Genomic DNA, 23029 nt, shown 5'->3' with positions numbered 1-23029 from the left:
TAAGGATGGTGGCCTATGGAATGGCATGATGATGTATTGCCTTGTTTATATCAGTGATGCTTTTGATTGTACTCATACATGTGGACATCATCATGAAAACCCTGAACGTATTTGTTAACAGAAATGATAAAACTTTGTTATGAAAAATCATTTATCAATGACATTCACAGGATATCACTACTAACAAGATAATATCAGCAGAACAGAGCGAACAGAACAAACAGAACAGACACGAAGGGAGTTTAGTAAAGAACTGTTAGGCCATCTGGTTCTTCACGTTATCATACATGCTATCAGGATAAGAAAGCCAGTTTCCAGGCAACATGTCCAAAAATCCACGTCCTCCAAACTCATTAACTACGGTTTCTTCAACGCATCGCGAATTTGACTCGGGGAAGTCTCCACTCGCCTCCCACCACATTGCACCACCGAGTCCCTTACTCTTTATATAGTTTGCCTTCAACTGCGCGCACGTTGGTGTGTCATATGATATCATAGTTCTGGCACTCTCGTCATAACTCCAAGATGCAATATTGGCACGGTCGAGATACTCGGTGGCTCCTGGTCTAGGGAGCACTTTGTAGTCCCAAACGCCGTCCTCATATGAACCTCCTCCAACGCCAGTGAACGAAGTCCCAGGACCGTCAGTCCCGACAAATGCGCGTCCGTAGAGTGGCATGCCAACAATGATTTTGTTCTTGGCCACCCCCGCCGCAATGTATGACGATACGGCAGCATCGACGCTTACGTCACCACCGTATATGTTCGCCTGATTGCCAGCGACAGTCGACCATGACCCGGCAAAGTCGTACCCCATTAGGTTCCAGAAACTAAGATATTTGTCCATACCCGCGATATCTAGCATACTAATGTAATATTGCCCACACGGCGCCGCGACAGTAAGCAAAAACGTGGGAGTGATCCCCGCCGATGTCTTCAGACTTTCCGCATACTCATCCAAACCAGCACGCAACTCCTTTAGCAACTCAACGTAATTAGAAGCTTGTTCGCCTGCAGTAGGATACTCCCAATCCAAATCGAGTCCATCCAGTCCCAGATTACGAACCAATGCCACTGCCGTGGTCACGAAGTTTGCACGCAAGCTGGCACTCGCGGCGACACTCGGGAAATTCCCCGAATAAGTCCATCCGCCGATAGACAACAACACTTTTAACGTGCGTTGTTTCTTTTTGAGAAGAAAAAGTTGTTTGAAGTTGCCGTATAGATTAATGCCGACGTCGTTCCATGAATCGCCAGCAAAATGGATGTCCGTGTCCGCGTACGTGTCACTGAGGTATACTTCGCCAGTTGATGGGTTTACATTTGCGAAGGCATAGTTGATGTGCGTGAGATATGTGGATGGAAGATTCCAGACAAAGAATTGGCGGGCGTAGATTGACCAGCTAGTCGTCTTCGTCAGCGACAGATGTCAAGTGCTAGGATAATGGTGACTCACTTCGCGAAATAAATAACAGATTTCATCTTGAATACCTTGAGTAGTCGGTCGCGTGATATTGATAGAGTTAACTCTTTTAAAGGAAAGAGAAACAAAGGTACTTATTAAAATATATGAAATGTATGGATGCTATCCAAAACTTGAATGCCCACCAATTACATTGGCGCGTTTGACCGAGGGATGAATAGGCGGTTAGTGAATTTTAATTCAGACTACTTCGCAAGCGCAACAAAACCATTCAATATTCCACACAAGAAATGAACATAAATATGATAAACAACCAATATCAGCCAGAAACAATGAGAGGATTCCTCTAAGGCCGAAACCAATTGCAAGTCATCCACAAACAGTATTGTATGAACAGACACGAATTGTAGATCTAGTCCGTGTATATATTTTTACGTCCGTTCCTCTATCGCTTAGACACGCACTAATTACTCTGTTCTACTACTCTATTTTATTAATAGGCGTAATACCACAACCAGCATCAAGTACATCTTCAATATTCCTCATGACACCATTCTCAGCTTCTGTGAGGGCCTCTGCAGTTGCGTACCCAATATGCGGCAGCACTGTGATATCCCTCCCACCTGTCCGCAAATCCATCCGGAAGATCTGGTTCACATTCATAGACATCGAAACCAGCAACGCTGATGTGCCCGTCGTCCAGGGCAGCTAAAAGGGCCGCCGTGTCAATAAGTGCGCCGCGCCCAATATTCACAATACGTGCACCCTGAGGCAGGAGATACAACGAATGCGCGTTGATAATGTGCTTTGTTTCGGTACTGAGCGGTATTGCTAGAATGAGGACATCGCAATTAGGGAGTAGTTCGCCAACACTGGGATAAGCCGTCATTTTATGGACCGGTAATTGTGACAGCACATCCTACGTTAGCGGTGTCCCTATATAGTAATGAATCGACATTCCGAACGCCGCAGCTCGAAAGCAATTTCGCGACCAATCGCGCCCAGTCTGAATCCATATTAACACAAGAACTGAACTTTTGTACTACTATGTTATCATGTCTATTACCCAAGAATTCCACAACGTTTACGGAATGCGCTAAGTGCTTGGCGACCGCCGATCTCACTGCCGAATTCATAACGTCGCAGTGCCGCAGCATCTACAACACAATCGTTGGGGCATGCTTCCGCGAAGACTTCCAGTCTTGCCGCTCCACGCGCTTTATTCAACTGGTTATACTTTCTTAACGTGTGCTCCAACGCACTGGTGAACCTGAACGTGGATAGCATCAAATGCATCGCAATCTCAGCAACTTGTACCGATCCAAGTCCACGGTTGTTTGTCAATATAAATTTCTTGCGAGTGAACTAGTCGACATCATAACGGTCGTGTCCAACGGAGGCAAAAGCAAACACTTGAACTGTCTGTGGCAGTGCTTCGATGATATCTTTGCGAGTGTAGCTCCTAGCTCAATGAATGCGTACCACATCACCAACACAGCATTGATGTCTCGTAACTTGTCAGATTTGATATCTTCGAAGTACTGCTCCTTTGTTGTAGGCCGATATCTCTAGGTAGCAGCAGTTAGACATACATATTGTTGTACAAAGAGAACAATCGCTATCTCACAATGCATTCGAACTTCTGGCTGAAATGATTCGCGTACAATGGATTTTCTTCGGTGATGTCAGAGATGATGAGCACCTTTGGCTTCCCCATTGACACCATTGACAAGGTCAAGTAGAGGAATTATGTCGCTGCGGGAAATGAGCAGTAACACATCGTTCCAGTGGTAGGCGCCTTGTTCTTTCCATCTTATATGCCAGCGGCATCGCGATTACATATTATCAAGAGGCTCTGAACATCGCGGCTGAATGGATACTGCTCGCTGTGTTAGTTTCCAGCAGTATCCGTCATAGGAGTAGCCTTTGTACGCCCTCCGCAGAATTCTTATAGATAACAGACGAATAATAATTACTTTGGAAGAATCAAACCTCTCGACCTACACCTTTCTTATTCCGACCAAGTAACTGCAGGTTAAAGCCAACTTTAGAGCGTCCACAAACACTATCGTATGACTAAAGTGGTTTTGTAGATCTAATTCATAGATATATACCAAAGTCCGTTCATAAGTCCGTTCAGAGGTTCAAACCACTAAAGCAAAAACTTTATCGTATTGCACTAACTTGAGGCATAACTCTAGCTCGCTGCTGGCAATTCGTCGCGGTATTTGTGGATGTAGGATAGCTTACTTTAGGCAATTTCGTGATCCAAATGTCATATTGCCAGATCCCAAATGGTGTCACAAAATGTCATGTTGGCAAATACAATATCGTCATCACGATCAAAATGTATTTTTATCAAATGCGACCAATAACTTTTTAATTTAAGTTTTTGGCTCGTCCAGAAAATGTACGGCAAAAATTAATCTTTAGGGTTACATCAAGGGACCCGAGCGTCTGCAAAATCCTCCGCCCCACGTATCTGACCCCAATAAATTGGGTCGCTCAATCCTATCTCCTTGCCAAACTTTTGTGGGAGTTTGGATAAGTTAGCAGACTCGTACAATTCATCGACTTTGAATGACAACGAAGTGATTCTATCTAATGCCGTCCCCCTTTCCGCAACCTAAACGGCGGAGGGTTACTTCTGCCTGCAGTTCATGCCGCCAACGGAAATCCCGAGTATGTTTTAATTGATTGAAGCAAAGTCAGCCCCATGTCGAGCAGATGTTACAACAACTGCTCGGTTTCCATTTCCCTTGTTTCCCTCGCATGTTTTGGAGACCGAATACTGATTCCTATCATAAAAGTGCAGCGGTGATAATCCTTGCACTCTGTGCAAGGAACTCCGAATCGAGTGCCTCTATTCCGAGGATGGGTCTCCGAACAATCTTACAGTGGGCAAGAGGTATCTTTTCTTTTCACCTAAAAGTCAGTGGAAAGCATAGTGATCAAGTCAGGTACATCGTTCAGTTGGAAAAAAGATTACGAGAAGTTGAGAAAACAGTCCAACAGCTTCAGCAAGCACATCCGCAGGGCCCAGTAATTACCCCAGATCTACAATTGCCAACCGAAGTTGTAGCTCCGGAGCAGCAACGCGACAACACCTGCAGACCGAGAAGCTACAGTGTATCTGTACTGGGAGAGGTCGACAACTCAGAGAATTCTATAGATGGGATGGGTGCGATGAGATTTACCGACGAGGAAGAGTGCGGCTTTTTCGGTATGCCTTCTGCGTCAACCAGAAAGATTCACGTGATTGTTGATTTTAAGTAGGTTCTTCATCCAACATTGCCTTCATGGGATACATATCTCGAGCGATGGCAATGGCGAATTCCGACCGCGAATCATTTTTGGAAATATCACCACCAATACAAAGGCCTGGTGGCGTCGTGAACGTGACCCGCTCGCGAGCGCCATCGATTGAAGAAGCGGCCATGTCAGGCCTGTCTCCCGCCCCGACACTCGTGAACATATATGCTTTACCGCCAGAAGATCGGGCCTGGAATTTGATTGACCAGTATTTCCAGAAGACAGGTCAGCTACTCCCTTTCATCCATGAACTCTCTTTCCGTGAGACATATAGTCAGATGCGGCGCGAAGGATTCAACAAAATCAGCCGGACTTGGCTCGGGCTATTTAACATAGTGCTCGCAATATCTGCGAGCCTGTCAGCCAAAGATGAGATTTCTGCAGAGGAACGCATTAAAGAGTCTGATGTTTATTATCAAAGAGCCAACGGTCTTTGCGACAGAGACTCCAAACGTAGTGCAAGCCTTGAGATGGGTAGGTAAAGGCTAATATTTCTCCTGTGCTCCAAGCTTCTTTCGCTCCGTTCTCTACTGACATGACAAAACAAGTGCAATATCTTTTGATACTAGGGCAGTATCTGCAAGGGACCCAAAAGTCAGTTCAAGCGTGGACCACCCATGGACTAGCTATATCTGCGGCGTATCAGCTAGGTCTACATTCGCCCGATGCAAATCAAGGATATTCTCCGCTGGAATGCGAAATTCGGAAACGAACCTGGTTTGGTTGTGTGCTCTTGGATCGGTGAGTAAAGTTTCGGATTCTCGAAAAGATCTTACTAATGCTGGGTCAGAACTCTCGCTATGACTTTCGGTCGCCCATGTTCAATTCCTGAGTCATACATAAAATTAGATGCGCCTTCTAAGGATATCCACATGTTAAACTCCGGCGATGAAAATGCTTCTTCTCCCCAATTTGACGGTACTTTTTATGCTGCTGCAATGTGAGCTTTGACTGATATTCCCTTATTTATAGCAACTAATCCTATCCAGACAATTATATGCCATATTGTACAAAGTGTTGGACCTATGTTATGGACACAATCTTGGTCTTAAAAGCTCAATCAGCACCTCAGACTGGATATCGCATATTCTCGATGGGCAGCACCAGCTCAGTCAATGGCGAACTAAACTCCTGCCTTCTTTAGGGCTGCAAATTCAACTGGACTTGATGACCCCTGAAGATGTGACGAAAATGAATACCCGCTTTTTCATCGTTCATCGTTTTAATATCGTCCTCTCTATGCGCTACCATAATCTACGGATCCTGCTACATCGACCTCGACTGGAGAGCTTCCTGGAAGCCTTTTGGAGCACCGGCGATATGTGTGACCAGGATAAACGTATCATTATGCAGATGGATATCGCAAGCGTGCAGAATTGCGTTGAATCGGCTGTTTCCATCATCTCCATAGCCCACAGCATTACGACAGCATCTTTTTCACATCGCGAGCTTTTGGGCGCGTGGAATTATTCACTATATTACAGTAAGTAAAGAATTCTTGAATATCTTCAACCCTCAACATAACAGATCGCTGACGATATGCAAGTATTCAATGCTGCATTGGTAATTTTCGGCTCCCTCGTGGCTGCTTCCAGAGAGCGCGAAGCCAATCCGTCAGCGTGGAGTGTGGTCGATGAGTCTCGTCCCTATCTTGACAAGGCAATCGAAGCTTTGCACCGACTTGATTATGGAAATCGTGTCGTAGGACGATGTATTGAATACCTTTCACAGCTTTCCCTGGTGCTCAATGCTTTGAGTATGTCAAACCCCCTCAATTTTCTATTTTTTTTATCGACGTGATTTTGGCGAGCAATGGCAAATATCAAGATAAACAAGTCAGAGAAACTAATTCGTGTTCCCTATAGATCTGGACCAGTTAAGTTTCAATAACACTGGTCTGTCGAATTTGCTCTCGGGCTACACAAGCGACTTTCTTAATACTCAATCCGCCAGCCCATTACCTGCCATGGATTTAGGGGAATTTATGATTGATCAGGACCTGGATTTTCTAGGAAAAGTTTTCAATACAGCTGTAAAATGAGGAGAAACAATATTAACATCTACTTGGAATGGTAGCTCATTATGACTGCACCAGTGGAGCTCATGTAAGCTGAGTTCATTTCAGCAAATGTTGTTCACTGAGATTTAGATCACTTTCTTGTCACCTTCTGTCTTTCCCTAAAAGCCCGGGTTTAGTTGCAGTACTTGTGTTTGCATTCCACATCCAGAGACATTGTTGAATTTGTATCCTGATATGAAAGTATTTAACCGCAGGGGAAAAATACTGGTCTACGTCATTGTAGTTATCAGGAATATCCACCTATAGTCAAAGCCTTCACCAGGTACTCATCAATCCTGTTTTTGCAGCCCTCACGCCCAAACCCACTCTGTTGCACTCCACCAAATCTGTGTGTACTGTAGACCCAAGTTAAGTCAGTCTTTCGCAGGAAAGATATAGAAAAGTTCACATACGGCAAGGCAGGATCTGATTGACCCTGTGTTGATTCCAATCATTCCGACTTCAAGGGAATTAGCCACACGAATGGCTCGTTGTATACAGTACTGCCGCACGCTACCATCTGCCGTACGATTTTATGAGTGTATACAATATAATATTTTGAAGCTTTTCAACACCATATAGTATTAAATAATTAGAAAATCTATGAAGTAGTAGTAAATCAGTCACGGAGATTAGGCAAATCAATTGGTCGCAAAAACGTACTGGAAGGCGTATTTGGCGACCGCGACAATTTATTGTCGGAATACGCTCATCAGCACGCTCAGAGGCCTCAGAAGCCTCATTCTTGATGAAATTTGCTGGAAAGCAGTTCTTTTGCTTCGCGGGAGTGCTCGGAATTGATTTTATATCATTTTGAAGCTGTAGATCAAGCTGAGGTTTTTCTCAGCCTTAAGGCGTTGCTTTTCTGCTGCCTCAATTTGACGGATTTCTCGATTTTTTTGACAAATCTCGGCTTTCTCAGCCTTCAAGCGCTCTTTTTTCTCTTTTATAAGGCGTTGTTGAAGCTTTTTATGCTCTTTTTAAGCCTATGCGTCAAGAATCTCCTGATCTTTTTGAAATTGAAGATCGCGGGCTTGCTAAACCTTTTGAGGACTAAAAAACATTGCACCACCGTCGTTCTCGCCAGGAAGCGTGAGTAGTAAATGTTTCTTCCAATTATGACGCTTCTGCTCGTTAATAAGTGCTTTTTCTAGGCCTTAGCAACACATTCTAAGCAGAATTAGCTCGGCTGCAAGAGACATCATCATACCGTTAAGCTTCTTAGTCTTTTGATCATTAAAATCAACAACTACTTCCTTTAGAAGCAATCAACTACATCTCCAATCTTCTGCTTTAAGTATTGAAGCTGATGATTCACTAGATGATGACCTGCTTTCCAGTTTCTTCATATAACAGCGCAAAAAAGGATACATCAAGATGCTATAAAGTATGCATTGTATAAGCAGGAAAGACTCCTAATAAAATCTTATTCAAATGACAAAGTTTATAAACTTCATATAGAGATATGAGCCGTGGCCATCAAGAATCAAGAGTCGATATCCTCATCCTACCTTTTTCTAGTTTCTTAATCAAATATTCGAACTAGCCATTGCTATCCCAGCTCCTCATTCACCCAACCGCTTTCTGAAGCTGTCAAGAAGCAAATATGCTCTTTGGGATCAAAACCGTCAAGTCAAGATTATTGAAGATTGCCCGATTTAGCCACATAGATTAGGCCTGAAAGAAGCATGGTTTTATTAGCACAGATATAAGCAATAATTATAATCCACTCTCAGTTCCCATCCTGAATATACTGCTTAAGCCGTCCTTACTCATATTGATGCCAAGAAAAGACTCTTTTCAATCTTGACATGATTCCAATCATGAAACCTTTCTCATACATACTATAAATTTATTCCAGTTGATATCATATTTCTCAATCTTCTAAATTAGACAGATTAGTATAATAATATAGATTTCTAGCTGGAATCAGTATCGTAATTCATAAGCGAGCTGCGCACCCAAGCGAGCTGCGCACTTTCATAGAAATTGACACAGTCCAATTTTAAACCTTTGATTCTCCCACAAACAGAATGGAATCAACTTCAAACGAAGCCAGATTGAATATTGCCATCAATCTTAGTAAAAGACGTGCCGCAGCGATCTACTCTGTCAGCGAATCTACTCTGAGATCGCGTTTGAAGGGCACACCATCACGACACGATATCCCGGCCAATTCGCGAAAACCTACAAACTTAGAGGAAGCAATCATTGTCCGATATATAATCGACCTAGATTCGCGATCATTTCCTCCTAGACTATCTAGTGTTGAAGATATGGCTAATCGATTGCTACGCGACCGCGACGCGTCACGCGTTGGAAAGAGCTGGGCTTCAAACTTTGTCAAGCGACAACCCGAGCTCCGAACGCGTTTAAATCGAAGAATCGACTGCGAGGATCCAGACATGTTTCGATCGTGGTTTGAACTTGTACGATGACCAAATACGGCGTCGGGGTGGGTGACGTATACAACTTCGACGAGACCGGGTATATGATGGGCATAATCTCGACCGGCATGGTAGTTACGAGCTCCGAACGACGTGGAAGACCAAGAATGGCTCAGCAAGGTAACTGGTAACAGAGAATGGGCTACAGTAGTCCAGGGGATAAATTCTCGCGGCTCAGCGATCCCGCCGTACATCATCGTTGCGGGCAAAATCACCTATCGTCTTGGTATGAAAACAGCACAATACCACACGACTGGGTAATCGCTCTTACTGCAAATGGTTGGACAACGAACGAAAGGAGCCTGGAATGGATTCAGCACTTTAATAAGCATACAAAGTCACGAACTTCCGGAGTATATCGTCTCTTGATCCTCGACGGGCATGAGAGCCACCATTCCACCGACTTCGAGCTCTATTGCAAAGAACACAACATTATTACCCTTTGCATGCCCACTCACTCGTCTCACAAGCTCCAACCATTAGACGTTGGTTGCTTTGGTCCGCTAAAGCAAGCGTACGGTCGGAAAGTCGAAGACTTAATGCGAGCGCATATTACGCACATTACTAAGGAAGATTTCTTTCCAGCATTTTACGCCACATTCCAGGCTGCAATGACCGAAACAAATATCAAAGCGGGCTTTAGAGGGGTAGGACTTATTCCATTCAATCCAGAAAGTGTCATTTTGAACCTGGATGTTTAGTTCAGGACGCCAATTTTTTTCCCCGTTGGGTCCCCTCTACTCGAGCCAACCTTGGGTATCGAAGACACCACCAAAACCCGACAGAAGCAATTTCGCAATCCGAACTTGTCAAGAATCGAATTGCCAGGCATCAGGATAGCTCGCCAACCTCTATTTACGGCGCTATCGACCAGTTTGCGAAAGGTGCTTTTACTTAGAAGTCTTTTCAGACCAACCCTCACATCTAAAAGCACAACTAATAATTTATTTCTTCACTTGTACGCTAAATTCATCCTATAAAAAACTATCATCTCATCAGGTATAACTGGGCCTTTTCAAAAAGGTGATTACAAAGAGCCTTGATCATACTGGCGTAAGACTGCATGGGCGCCCACTTTTATTTGGCAGAGCTGTAACACTACCAAATAACTGCAAGTTGTCACAATGTCTTCTAACTATACGTGGATGGCATTCAGCACCTTCAGCAATCTAAGAGATAGTGAGTTCATTAATAATCAGTATCCTGTATAAACTCTAGGGTTGATAATACAAGATTTAGAGCCATTTTTATTTAACAATAGTATATCTAGTTATCAATCAAGAAAGACAGTCTTTTCCACGAGGATCCCCCACTGGTAGCATTACAAATACACATAATCCATTGCAATGAGTCATGAAACATTCTATACCACGCCATTACCAAAACCTGAGACAGGGGCTCCGGAATAATTTACAAATATGGCCTAGCACCTCTTGGCTACAGGGATTGAGAAACAATCGAAGTGAGTAAAAGCGTGCACCAGTTTGGCAACCAAGTGTATCATGCCTCGAAACTCAGCCCCTCTGTTTCCAGTACATAATGCGATGACAGCTCTGACTCTCTTGATGCTTAAAGATTTACAGGATTTTCTCCAAACCCGTATGCCAACCAGCTATCCAGGACTTTCTTCTTGAGTTCTTCCGGGTAAGATGCACGGAAAGAAGCTTCAATCCATGGCCGGTCCAAAGTCTTGAATTCCGCAGGCAACATACACAATCTGACTACCTTGGCTTGCGGCTCGTGAGGATTAAAGCCGTGAGTGGCGTATGGCACTAGATCATAGGTTGGATAATTGCCCACGAAGAAGAAGTCGCTGTCTTGTGGCTGAGACTTGGTCGCTTCAGCCCAGACGACCTCATGCAAGTCACTAGGATCGATATTGTCGCCAACAACAAAGATCTTTGGCACAAATCGACCAGGCTTAGAAGAGAAAACAATCTCTCCGACTTGGCGACAGAATATCTCAGGCGTGGTCTTCATCTCCACAAGCCTCTTCCTATCGACTTGGACCACGTACCAGATGGCCTGGGACTCGTACGGGCACCAAGCCTTGGTGATTGGTAGGCCTGCCTGCTGCAACAAGTCGAGAATTTCAGCGCAGATCGACAAGGCCCAAACGGTATGAGTTTCATCTGGAGCACGACCTGCGACAGCGATCGGAACGATGGGGTTGCTTCGATAAGTAATCGCGTTGACCGTCATTACCGGCTGTGGCGATTTCTTGGTTGGGAAGAGAAAACCGTGATATTCTCCCATGGGCCCTTCATCCGCCGTCTCGTTCGCGGAGATAGTTCCTTCAAGGACTACCTCAGACTGTGCCGGCACTACAAGGTCATTTGTCTCACACTTAATGACCTCCACAGGAACTCCTGTGATAGCACCAACATAATCCGGCTCGTTCACGAATTTGGGAAGTGGCATACCACTAGCCACGGCCTTAAAATTTTCAAAATGTTAGCGTTCTGGACAATGGCATATAGCGCTGACACAAAAGATCAAAAACTTAGATAAGAGCTTACGGCTGCTGGCGGAACACCAAGGGCGCAAGCCCAGGGTGTGTCCTTTCCCTGAGCCTTCCACATCGCCCAGATGGCCCCAATATCCTGCTTCACGTCCACGAGGCCAGTCAATTGTCGTTTACCGATCACCATACAACGGGTAATAGCCCAGTTCACCCATTTACCATCCGGAGTTTGAACACTGTGCAGGCCATATGTGAGAAAATATCTGCCTCCGTCACTTGCGTGATTCTTTGGAACTGGCAACTTGAGAAGGTCGATTTCATCGCCAAAGATCTTATGCTCCTTGAGCGGTGCATCGTGAACCTTAATAGATGGAATGGGCTCAGCTTTCTTTGAGGCTATAAGCTTCTGAATGATGTCATGTCCAGTTGCGTTGGAAGGCAGCCCAATAGACTTCGCGAAACGAGCGTATCTAGTTGCTCGATCACTTCGGACACCAACCGGAGCGCCAAGAATGCGGAAGAGACCATCTGGACCATCTTTACCCTTGGGATTGTTGATGAGCGGCATTGGACTACCAGTTTCGTATGCACGGCGAGATATGGCACCAGACTCGAGATGGGGATCCACTTCCAGATCAATTTCCACAACATCTCCCTCCGCCTTACATTCTTCAAGGAAGGTACGCAGGGACAACGCGGCAGAGAGATTTCCTGTAGACATGTTTCGATACTTGAGAGTTCTGGAAATAGTTACAGTAACAGAGAGATCGATGTCAGCAATTACTTATTCGTTGCCGCAGTGTCTTCGAATAGCTCTCAATTACTGCTTTGCAATAGTTGATGATTTCGGAAATCGAATTAGTAAATAAAATTGTTTTGTCTTGATCTGTGTTGAGGTCCTGGTTTAACATATTCGTCCTTATGCTTCTCCCAATCATGCGATTTATGATGTAACTATTACCGGGGAGATAGGGGCATGGTGGCGTTCGCTAAGCCTCGTCATATTCCGAACATCCGTCACCGAAGTATCATGACACCAGCAGCCATGCATTGCCACACTATGACCACATCACTATTTCCTATGTCCCCAGAAATCCTCTTTTGCACCACCCAAAGAGCCATCCTATCTCCCCGGCCGCTCTATCCGTAGTAATCCGATTGTCACTTCCCTCCGACGGCGGCAGGACATGAATAGTCAGTCCGACTGCCTAACAGGTCCGGCAGGCCGATGTGTCCACTAGCCGTAGATCCGATCCACACATGCGATTTCCGCATCGGGAGATACGGATCCGATCTACACCCGGGCACCGATTGCCAAGCCAAAGACAACCACCACAATTATTTCAAGCAAGACAAATGACTTTAATGGCTACGATAGGGTAACGAAGGTAGAGGCGGGTATATTTTAAAGGGACCCCTACTCGGCCCTTAGCCACCGCTTTAATAACGGCCAGCACTAAAACAGGATATTGTTCCATGCTCTTTTCTGATTGCTCCGATAACTTGGAGTACGCTCTTAATGCGCATAATCAGACAATGTCCGCCAGTCAGCCCCAAGCAGGGGAGCTACGCAAGAAGATCGTGGTGGCAATCACAGGCGCTACCGGAGCAATACTGGGAATCAATTTACTCATTGCCCTTCGCCATCTTAACGTCGAAACCCACCTGATCATGTCCAAATGGGCCGAATCAACCATCAAATACGAAACGGACTACCATCCTTCCAATGTCAAGGCTCTTGCTGATCACGTCTATAATATCGGCGATATGGCAGCTCCCGTATCCAGTGGATCGTTTCACACAGATGGAATGATCATTGTGCCTTGCAGTATGAAGACACTCGCAGCGATAAGTTCCGGGTTCTGCAATGATTTGATTGCACGGACCGCAGATGTGATGTTGAAAGAGAGACGAAAATTGGTCCTGGTGACCAGAGAAACACCATTGAGCGACATTCATTTGCGGAATATGTTGTCTGTGTCACGAAGTGGCGCGATAATTTTTCCACCTGTGCCAGCGTTGTACATTAGACCTTCGTCGGTTGAGGATCTGGTCAACCAGAGTGTAGGGAGAATGCTGGATTTGTTCAACCTCGATACGGGAACTTTTGAAAGATGGAGCGGGTGGAAAAAAAATTAACAACGTAAAGCTTCTCAGAAGATGTTACTGATTCTACACCGCCATCGTGATCAAAGTCAATCAACAGCTGCTTTGGGGGACGTGACTTTATTTGAGTCCGGGAATGCCACTTCCCTGTGTCTTGTTTATCTGTGAAATACGTTAAATCAGTCAATAAAATCGCTTGCAAGATTGGGGTCGAGTTTGTTTCACCAACGCAGATAACGGGTGTAACTGGAAGATCGAGATCTGTCTACAACTCGGTGCTAAGGTATTTCTTGTTATGCAAGACACAGGAAAGCCAATCCCTTAGGGGTAGGGTTAGAACTTGGGAAACGTTTAACGAAAGTCTATCTTGTCGGAATTTGACTTCGTGGACTGCCAGAAAGACTACTTACTGTATACTAGAAGTAAGAGCAAATTACTTTTGCGGAGATAGCTAGCATTAAACTTTACGAAAACTTAACATCTAACACTATACATATATTGGCGGTTATCTCTATATATTTACAATATCTGCTGATTCTCTATCGGATATACACTATAATATATTTTCATAAAAGCCCTTGAATTTCTAATAGCTTACATTTTAAACATCATTCATTATCACCCCTAATAGCAAGATCTCTTCATTATATCTCAGAACAGTCATTTGCCTATCATTCAGAATTTGTCGAACATCTCTTTCTAGTCTTTCACAGGTGGGATTACTGCCAGGATCGCAGTGCAGGAGTAATGGGTTCCCACATCAGGCTCGTTCATAACCTAACTAAACGCCATCTTTTCATATTTAGGCTCATTTATCCAAACAATCCCAGGCAGATAATAACACTCATATCATCCAACCATATATCATTTCCTTGAGATGTAACAGCATATTGTCTACATTCTACTCTAACTCATACTCATTCTGCTACATAAACACCATCTATTTCTAAGCCCTTCTCCCCTGCGAATTCCACAACATCCCATAATCCATTCACTCGACGTGACATCAACAGGAGCTTCCAGTACCGGTTGGTCACAGTTCCTGGTAGGAGGAATTCTTAAAGAGCTTATCTTCTCAGACATTTCTCCCCTTTTCAAGTAATAAAGCCACTACTTTATTTGATCAATACCAGAAGAGAAGAAATAATAGCCTTATTCTCCCTGAACTTACCCTTCAACCTCTAGCCTCTAGTTTTTTGATCTGACTTGCCTTTGTACTCAAGAACAGAAAGAATATCAACTTCCGTTCCAAGAGACCTAAATGCAGAGTACAATACAAGATCAGCGCCCTTTAATCGCTTGGAAAGCTATAGCTTTACTGTTTCCAAGTTATATACATAGAAATGAGAGTAGTAGACTCCAAGGACACATCCTACACATTATTAGAACAGCGAGCACGTCCCAAATACTGGAAGTGATTTTGCATACCTTGAGTTATAAATTCTTCCTCAGACATGAAATCCTTTAAGCAATATATAGGCAATGACTGGGGCTGAACAATTTTATTATCTGGGCTTATTGACCCTGCTGGCTCGGTTATATAGAGGTTGTAGATTAGCATAATTCTTTTATCCTTAGTGATAGTCCGAATTTCATGTTCATAGTCACTATAAAACACTATCTACTGAATTGCTAATTTACTTTTGCTTGCTCCAATTAAATTCCACTTTCTATTATAATAAATACAGCACCAAGGACATAATTTGATTTTCTAATCACAGAGTATCAACATGTTTGCAAAACAAGCTGGATGGACCAGAGTAAACCTACATAGAATAATCCATCAGTACATACATGTGGCTACAAATCTTGTATTACATATTCCTTACATTCAACTTATATAATTCTGCGCTAAGCTTTCTAAATCCTAAATTATTTTAAGTTTCATCACTTATTCTCAGAATTAGGATCTGCTCAATATTTCCAATAATACCAAAGTCTACAGGACGGAAGCTAATCACATAAGTGACCAGGGTCTATCCTACCCTAGCTCATCTATAATACAATTGTGCTTCTCAGCATACTTGCCTTCAAAAAAGATAAGATCAGGAAGTAGCTCATAGAATGCCATTCCCCTAATCAAGATTAGACTCTTACTAAGGGCATGTCGGAAAATTTGGTTATCTGACCGTCGAGTATAGCTAGGATAGCTATTAACAGGCGAAGTTAATAGGCTTCTGAGATACGAAAGGCTTTAAGAAAGCAAAGTCTTATAGAAACATTAGAATACCTGTTCGATAGAAGAACGTAGACTCAAGTTATCGCAGTTAATTCAAGACAGTAAGAGAAAACTAAATACATGGTAAATGAGCGTTCTTATATACCCCTTCCGTAGTGTTCCCTTCAGTCCTTCTGCCATGATGGCTCACAGTCCAATCATACCCATTGCCCTGACGGGTATCTTGTACACACTTTTACTGGTTTAGGACTAGCGTCCTGCGACGTAGTACATACCCCGTTCCGTTAGTGTTGCTTATGATTGGCTGTGACGTTCTTATTCTTGTAAGGCGGAATGCCGAATGTTGCTGGGAATAGCTTCAGCTGAAGCTACGACCTAATCTATGTGGCTAAATCGGGCAATCTTCAATACCTTGACTTGACGGTTTTGATCCCAAAGAGCATATTTGCTTCTTGACAGCTTCAGAAAGCGGTTGGGTGAATGAGGAGCTGGGATAGCAATGGCTAGTTCGAATATTTGATTAAGAAACTAGAAAAAGGTAGGATGAGGATATCGACTCTTGATTCTTGATGGCCATTCTCTTGATGGCCACGGCTCATATCTCTATATGACGTTTATAAACTTTGTCATTTAAATAAGATTTTATTAGGAATCTTTCCTGCTTATACAATGCATACTTTACAGCATCTTGATGTATCCTTTTTTGCGCTGTTATCTTGAGCCTATTCTACAAATTAGAACAGTTTATTTATCAAAGTCAAGGATATAGCTGTCTCAGAAAACAAGACTTTTTTCGGCATTTTTGGAGCAGTTGGAATTCTTTTACACCTCAAAATATTGAATCCGGCAAAAATACTGGTTTATGCCCATTCAATTTGGAGATCGCTTTGCAATGTTTTATGAAGAAACTGGAAATCAGGCCATCATCTAGTGAATCTTCAGCTTCAATACTTAAAGCAGAAGATTGGAGATGTATTTGATTGCTTCTAAAGGAAGTAGTTGTTGATTTTAATGATCAAAAGACCAAGAAGCTTAACGGTATGATAATGTCTCCTGCAACCGAGCTTATTCTGCTTAGAATGTGTTGCTAAGGCCTAGAAAAAGCACTTATTAACGAGCAGAAGCGTCCAGGTGGGATCTTGGTAGCCAGTCCATTTGACGAGGTATTGGTGGCGGTGGCCCCGGCCCCAGCGGATGCGGCGCTCGTCTAGGATCGCCTCCACGTGGAACTCCTCTTCGCCGTCAACGACTATTGCGGGCGGTTGCCAATCAGTCAGGATTTGGCTCGGGAGCGGGTCGTCATGCGCGGGGCGCAATAGAGACGTGTGAAAGACGGGATGAATTGGTGATGGGGTGTCGAGGCGGTAAGCGTGTGAGCCGACTTTCTCGAGGATGGTGAACTTTCCATGTCGTACCTCCAGTTTTTTAGAGGGGCGGTCGGTCCGGATATTTCGGAGGTCAAGCCATACTTTGTCGCCAACACGATAATTGGGGGCGTCATCGCGTCGGCGGTAACCCTGAATCCTGAAACCCTGAAACTGATGGCCTGGCGTCCATGATGCTGACAATTCTCACATTCTTTAGCGTGTCTCCCAGGATGTTCCGCAGAATTTCCGACTTCACGTCAATGTACGTAGTGGACTTTTTGGATTTCTGATCTGGGAGGAGCTGAGATTCTATCTTTTGCTGGGACTCTCTTTACGTACCAATATGTTCCCGAACAACAAACACATAATCGCTCCAGTCATCGATTTCCGGTTCGATTGAATCAACGATCTTGTACTTTGATTTCTCCTTGTCCCAGCTACTTCGAGATAGGGCCAATGGAGCAATTTGAATCACTGTACCAGGAATTAGCCCAAAACGTCGTATCTATTGTGCTGTGATCGCACTTCAGAGTGTTGAAAAAGAAAGTGTAAAGAATGTGAAGATCGGCTACAAAGGTGATGGCAGACTGGTGAAAAGACTGGTGAAAAGAATGGCGACACATAATGCAAAGGAAAAGACTGTGAACGGCTGACGAAGGGCTTTTGCTCGCTTCTCCATTGAAAAGTCCTGGAAGCAAAAGGGAATCTCGACCAGCCGTGAAGCTAATTTCCCATTAAGAAACGATTGACAACCAAGCGTGACTACTCTGAGCCAATATCAATGTCGCCAAGCAATGAGAATTGAACCACCCTATGGCATTTTTCCAGGCAAAAGTCAACAAAAAGTAATCTTGAGGTAAACGTTCCGAGCGTGCCGGTAAGTCGGGGCATGAAAAATACCGAGGTTCGAGATCAGTCCGGCTGTGTTCCGACGGGGAGATAAGCTTCGTATCGCAGATTACTTTTTGCCTCCCCCCGAGGTCCGCGCTCCCGAAGTCCGCGCCGCATGGCGTTTTTCTATCGCATGCATCACGTGGAACGGGACTAGCGAACAAAAGAGACACTCAGTTTCTTTCCCTTTGATTATATAGAATCCTTTTGTCTTGTCTTCGTATTCGTTGTAGAGACCATACTTCCTATATTGAAATAAGCAACAACGAAAACAAACTGGGCAAACGTTGTATAATGGAAGGTAACGATAGTGTCATAACCAGATCGTCTGGGGCACTCACAAAATATGATCTTATTGTGGTCGGCTCTGGCTTTGCTGTAAGTTTGCGAGACAGGGAGCAATCTGAGCGAAGGCAGCGTGATTTACATGGTGACGTTGCCGTATAGGGGTGTATGACCACGCTGAACTTCCTCGAACACGCCAAAAGCTTGGGAAAGAGTGCTACAGTAGCCTTGGTTGAGGCTGGTAAAGAGGGGGAACGATGTGGGGCTAGCAGGTGCGACGTTTTATGTATTGGAAATGCTGAGAAGTGCGTGGACTGACAAGAAGTTGTAGATGGACACCGGCGTTCTTTCGACTGGACAAAGGTGAGTCGTGAGAGAAATGCAATTGTGGTAAGGGCCATGCTAATCACCTGTGCAGACAACAAGTTTGACAGCAATTTCAAGAATGAAATGAAGGTGAGTAATTTGAGAACGATTTTTGATTTCGCCACGACTCATTGATATCTAGCTCGTTAGGTTCGCGGTCCCCCTTATAGCATGGAATCGTCTGACTGTAACAGCAACGGGCTCGCTGACCAGGCATATTGTGAAAAATTGGAAACGGAAGTTCCACATACAGTTCAGTTTCTGCTTGACCGTAAATAGCTTCATAATAGCTTGCTTAACTGGGAATATGTCTGACATTTCACGGCAGATGGCGTCAAGGTTCAGCACCAGACTGAGAACAACGTTTACCTTGGATTTGATACTGGTAAGTTTCCTTCATGGTTCCGTACTAGGTCGAGACAGAGTTTAAAGCGTATTTAGACCAGAATTTTGCTAAGGGCGACGTAAGTATACTCAGCGCACAGTGTCCTGTTCAGCGTTTAATCATTGCAAACAGGGTGGCGGCTATGCCATTATTCTCAAACTGTTTGAGCATATTTTATCGTTCCCCAACGTGGAGATTATGTGGGAGACAAATGCGGAGCAACTACTCACATTAGACGACGGTACTATTCATGGGGTTAGGGTTCGAAAAAACAATGGCTACTTTTCCCAAATTTTTGGCAAGCAAGTTATGCTCTCTTGCGGTGGGTTTGAAGGAAATCGTGAAATGTGAGTGTAATGAAAGCCTTCTCGAACGACCCGGGACTAAGCTTCTGCAAGGATGGCACAATATGTTGGGCCGAGATCCGAGCAGCTGGGACTAGTTGCCCCAGGTCTCAAGTATAACACCGGTTATGGTCTCAAGATGGGTTTACAAGTCGGCGCTGCAACTGCGGGCTCTTTCCATGGGCTTCATGTGAGTATCCTCTCCGCCACGATCGAACATCACTAAACCGTGACAGTGCGAGCTTGTGGATACACGTTCTTCAAAGCCAGAGGCAACTGTCTGGGGTCACAGCTTCGGTATTGTGGTCAACGAGTAGGTTGAAAATTACCTTGGGCAGGATAATGTAAGACTCATGTCATCATCTACTTAGACACTCCAAGCGATTTTACGACGAAGGCAATCGATCGTACGTATCTTTTATAAGAAATACCGGTTCTAGACTAACAAATGTAGGCTTTTTGCGACTTGTGAAGTCATCGCTTACGAGACATGGCGAGGTGAGTTAACAGAAGCAGTTGAGAGTCCAAAGGCACAGTTACTCATCTTGGAATATTAGATCAAAATCAAAAGGCGTACTTGTAAGCCAGCGAGTCCCACATTTATTTAGGTCCGTTTAACTCACAGAAACCGAAGCATCACCGACGCCCCAATCATGGACCGCTTCAGACCGGGCTGGGTTTACGATACAACTGATCTGGAACCAGAAGAGGGTGACACAATCGAAGAGCTTGCTGAAAAGCTTGGCCTCAATCCTCAGGAGTTGAAGCAGACTTTGGATGAGTACAATTCTTCGTGAGCGGGGCCTATAGCAGATCTTAGAGATCGTTTCATTGACTGGTAACAGGATTGATAACAAAGAATTCGACCCCATGGTTCTTGACGGTAAAAGGACCAACGGTCTGACGCCCAACAAGACTAACTGGGCAAATCCGATCAGAGTGGCACCATTCTACGGGTAAGACGTGCTCAATATCTCCGGAAGTGCTCAATGAGGATTTGTTACTAACGAACTTCAAGTTACCCATTGACTGCGAAGGTTGTGTTTACATTTGGTGGCTTGAAAGTTGATCTTGATTCCCGAGTGATTTCTACAACTGGTACCCCTATTCCAGGTGAGAATTGACCCTATGAATATGAACAATGTGTTTATATTGTTTGCACGTAATTAATTGCATGAATGTGTAATTCAGGTCTTTACTGCGCTGGCGAACTCAGCGGATTCTACTATAATGAAGTAAACTCCTAGTTTCGTCTCTCTTTATATCACACTGACAAATCAAATAGAGTATGTTGGTCTATGTTCCATGACAGAACTAGTTCTTACGAACGTTCCGCTGCGACAAGTTTTCACTCAGCCCCCCCAAAAGCTCATACGATACTGACAATTGTTATAGACCCACCATGCAACAGTGCACTTCGTTGTCTCACATTCGGTCGACTTGCTGGAAAAGCGGCTGCGCAAGCCTTGTAAAAGAAAGTCTTCGTCAAAATCTAGACGATGCTGCAACGGAATGGCTAGGGAATATTTTTTGCTGTCCGCAGCTCGGATTTTCTGTTTGGAATGATTGCTATTGTGGGGAATATATGTATATATGGACTGGATGGACGTGGGAGAATGGAAGACGGAAGGGGAGCCGAGAATCTAGTCTATCTGCCTCAATAGCGAGTCTCACGAATTCAGGACTATATATATACATGAGAAAACGCCTCAAACAAGGTGACAACAAGAATAACTCAAACTCCCCCGCTCGCCACAGCACACGTGCCTCCCCTGGAGTGGAGTCGATGATGAAGACCAAAAACTCAGACCAAACTAGGCTAGAAGTTGGAGAAACCACCCACACTCTGTAAGTGTAGGATGACCAATTCTCAGATGCTATGGTTGCTTCCTGGTTCAAATACTTTTTCTGTCAACTTATAAGGTTCTGTAATGTAGCTTTGAGTTTCTATATTATATGTTCCTTGCAGGAATGGTCGATTGTCCTGCAGGCGAATTAAAGACCATCTTTCAAGGTGCCGGCAAAAACTAGAAAGGCACTTTCGCTCCTCGCTATAGGGTCTCATCCTCTAGATTCATATCATTGGAGATATCATTTCTTTAGATTGGAGACATCATTTCTTTAGATTGACGAGAGCCAGCCATGTGTACTAAGTCTATTTTGATATCGAAAGTACGAGACATAATCAAATCAACATAAAACCTTTTTAGCAAGCTAAGTTGCCTAAATCCTATGTAAATTAAAAGGCTCGATTAGTAGAAACCGGGTGAATGATATGATGATTTCCATCTACGTATAGATTTTCGGATCAGTGTAGCGCCACATGTTCCTCACTCATATTCACCGTGCGAGATGGGACCTTGCCAAGTGGAAACCCGAGGAGAGCATGAAATAAATGAGCAAACCTCATTACTACCTAAATCTGTCAAATGAGAATATTAATGTACATGTGTCCTAGGTGCTCATTAATCAGGGCTAGGGGTATTCTAAATATTCGCAAATGCGAATATTATTCGGCAATCCTGACTGCCCATTTCGGTCAAGGACGCAAGAACTTTGCGGTGCGAGTACACATCTCTATCCTTGCTCTAGCCTTCAGAATCCGCGGCGTCGTATGCTCGTTAGGAAGCTTGAGGTAACGCTCTACACATATTCACTCAGCTCAACCCCATACTTTGTCGCCAACACGATAATTGGGGGCGTCATCGCGTCGGCGGTAACCCTGAATCCTGAAACCCTGAAAGAGGAAGTTGCGTATCCAGTGTGAAGAGTTCAACTGTACTAGTTATGGTGGAGAGGACGGAGATAGAGATTCCGTCGCGATGGAATTGCGATTCTCAGTTATGTCGGCAAGAAGAGGCACCTTGCTACCGCTTTCGAATGCTAAAAGAAGGGCGCTGTTCCAACGTCAGCATCGACTTACCCATCAATCTGTAAATGCTGGCAGCTCAAGCATTACAAAGACCCAATCCACCGGCTTAGAGGTGGATCGCGTCCCCGATCTCCTCATGCAGAATCGTTTGGAGATTGATTAACGTCTGAATGGTCAAAGTCAACTCTTCCATGTTGACTGCGTGTTCTGCTGTAGGGCTGTTTAGGGTGGTATGGATCTTATCGAGGAGGGAGGAGGCTTCGAAGAGACGAGCCAGCCGGCAAATGGGGTTTGTTCGATTCTGGTGGTGCAATTGGGTCAGGCATAAAGTTGGCTTGAGGAGATCGTGGAGGGTCTGGGATCGTGACCGGGTTAGAGAGGGGTGAGGGCCCGACTCTACGGCTATGTATCTAAAAAAATTAGCAGATGATACTAAATGGTTAAATTTTGGCAGTTGTGTTGAAATGGTATGGCGATGCAGGGACTTGAATTCCGAGGGATCATTGTCATTTTCTGGAGATGAAGGCGG

General features: G+C 44.3%; 7 protein-coding genes across 7 annotated transcripts; 3 read left to right on the top strand and 4 right to left on the bottom strand.

Moving 5' to 3' along the window:
- Positions 1-38: 38 nt before the first annotated feature.
- Positions 39-1642, bottom strand: V1508DRAFT_390116 (glycoside hydrolase superfamily). Its single transcript, XM_066937911.1, has 2 exons — positions 1457-1642; positions 39-1403 (listed from the first exon to the last, which is right to left on the bottom strand). Exons 1-2 carry the CDS (start codon positions 1480-1482, stop codon positions 257-259), a joined length of 1173 nt encoding a protein of 390 aa, XP_066794166.1. The 5' UTR covers positions 1483-1642; the 3' UTR covers positions 39-256.
- A 337-nt stretch (positions 1643-1979) lies between these two features.
- On the bottom strand, positions 1980-2312 carry V1508DRAFT_434161 (D-isomer specific 2-hydroxyacid dehydrogenase; the record flags this gene model as incomplete). The annotated part of the gene is made up of 1 exon (XM_066942013.1): positions 1980-2312. One exon carries the CDS (start codon positions 2310-2312, stop codon positions 1980-1982), a length of 333 nt encoding a protein of 110 aa, XP_066794165.1.
- Positions 2313-2671: 359 nt separating this feature from the next.
- On the bottom strand, positions 2672-3422 carry V1508DRAFT_225185 (uncharacterized protein). The gene is made up of 2 exons (XM_066936281.1): positions 3051-3422; positions 2672-2991 (listed from the first exon to the last, which is right to left on the bottom strand). Exons 1-2 carry the CDS (start codon positions 3147-3149, stop codon positions 2764-2766), a joined length of 327 nt encoding a protein of 108 aa, XP_066794164.1. The 5' UTR covers positions 3150-3422; the 3' UTR covers positions 2672-2763.
- Positions 3423-3905: 483 nt separating this feature from the next.
- V1508DRAFT_457190 (fungal-specific transcription factor domain-containing protein) lies at positions 3906-7074 on the top strand. Its single transcript, XM_066942675.1, has 9 exons — positions 3906-4105; positions 4234-4331; positions 4384-4646; positions 4700-5209; positions 5284-5476; positions 5526-5675; positions 5725-6218; positions 6282-6491; positions 6601-7074. The coding sequence occupies exons 1-9, from the start codon at positions 4028-4030 to the stop codon at positions 6774-6776; spliced, it is 2172 nt and encodes a 723-aa protein (XP_066794163.1). The 5' UTR covers positions 3906-4027; the 3' UTR covers positions 6777-7074.
- A 3407-nt stretch (positions 7075-10481) lies between these two features.
- V1508DRAFT_422516 (UbiD decarboxylyase family) lies at positions 10482-12685 on the bottom strand. Its single transcript, XM_066941037.1, has 2 exons — positions 11761-12685; positions 10482-11677 (listed from the first exon to the last, which is right to left on the bottom strand). Exons 1-2 carry the CDS (start codon positions 12424-12426, stop codon positions 10811-10813), a joined length of 1533 nt encoding a protein of 510 aa, XP_066794162.1. The 5' UTR covers positions 12427-12685; the 3' UTR covers positions 10482-10810.
- A 143-nt stretch (positions 12686-12828) lies between these two features.
- V1508DRAFT_422515 (flavoprotein) lies at positions 12829-14267 on the top strand. Its single transcript, XM_066941036.1, has one exon. It carries the CDS (start codon positions 13182-13184, stop codon positions 13842-13844), a length of 663 nt encoding a protein of 220 aa, XP_066794161.1. The 5' UTR covers positions 12829-13181; the 3' UTR covers positions 13845-14267.
- Positions 14268-18350: 4083 nt separating this feature from the next.
- On the top strand, positions 18351-21100 carry V1508DRAFT_390106 (FAD binding domain-containing protein; the record flags this gene model as incomplete). The annotated part of the gene is given in 20 exon segments (XM_066937910.1): positions 18351-18626; positions 18696-18805; positions 18865-18896; positions 18952-18989; positions 19042-19049; positions 19094-19170; positions 19228-19284; positions 19341-19363; positions 19417-19631; positions 19683-19818; positions 19865-19941; positions 20000-20035; positions 20083-20126; positions 20186-20207; positions 20263-20421; positions 20474-20584; positions 20647-20741; positions 20820-20863; positions 20876-20879; positions 21024-21100. The coding sequence occupies 20 exon segments, from the start codon at positions 18543-18545 to the stop codon at positions 21098-21100; spliced, it is 1449 nt and encodes a 482-aa protein (XP_066794160.1). The 5' UTR covers positions 18351-18542.
- Between the last annotated feature and the right edge of the window lie 1929 nt (positions 21101-23029).

Source organism: Lipomyces doorenjongii, assembly GCF_038497915.1.
Source record: "Lipomyces doorenjongii strain NRRL Y-27504 unplaced genomic scaffold V1508scaffold_50, whole genome shotgun sequence".
NCBI lineage: Eukaryota > Fungi > Ascomycota > Lipomycetes > Lipomycetales > Lipomycetaceae > Lipomyces > Lipomyces doorenjongii.
Note: the sequence above shows the minus strand (reverse complement) of the source record. Positions and strands in the feature narration are given on the sequence as shown.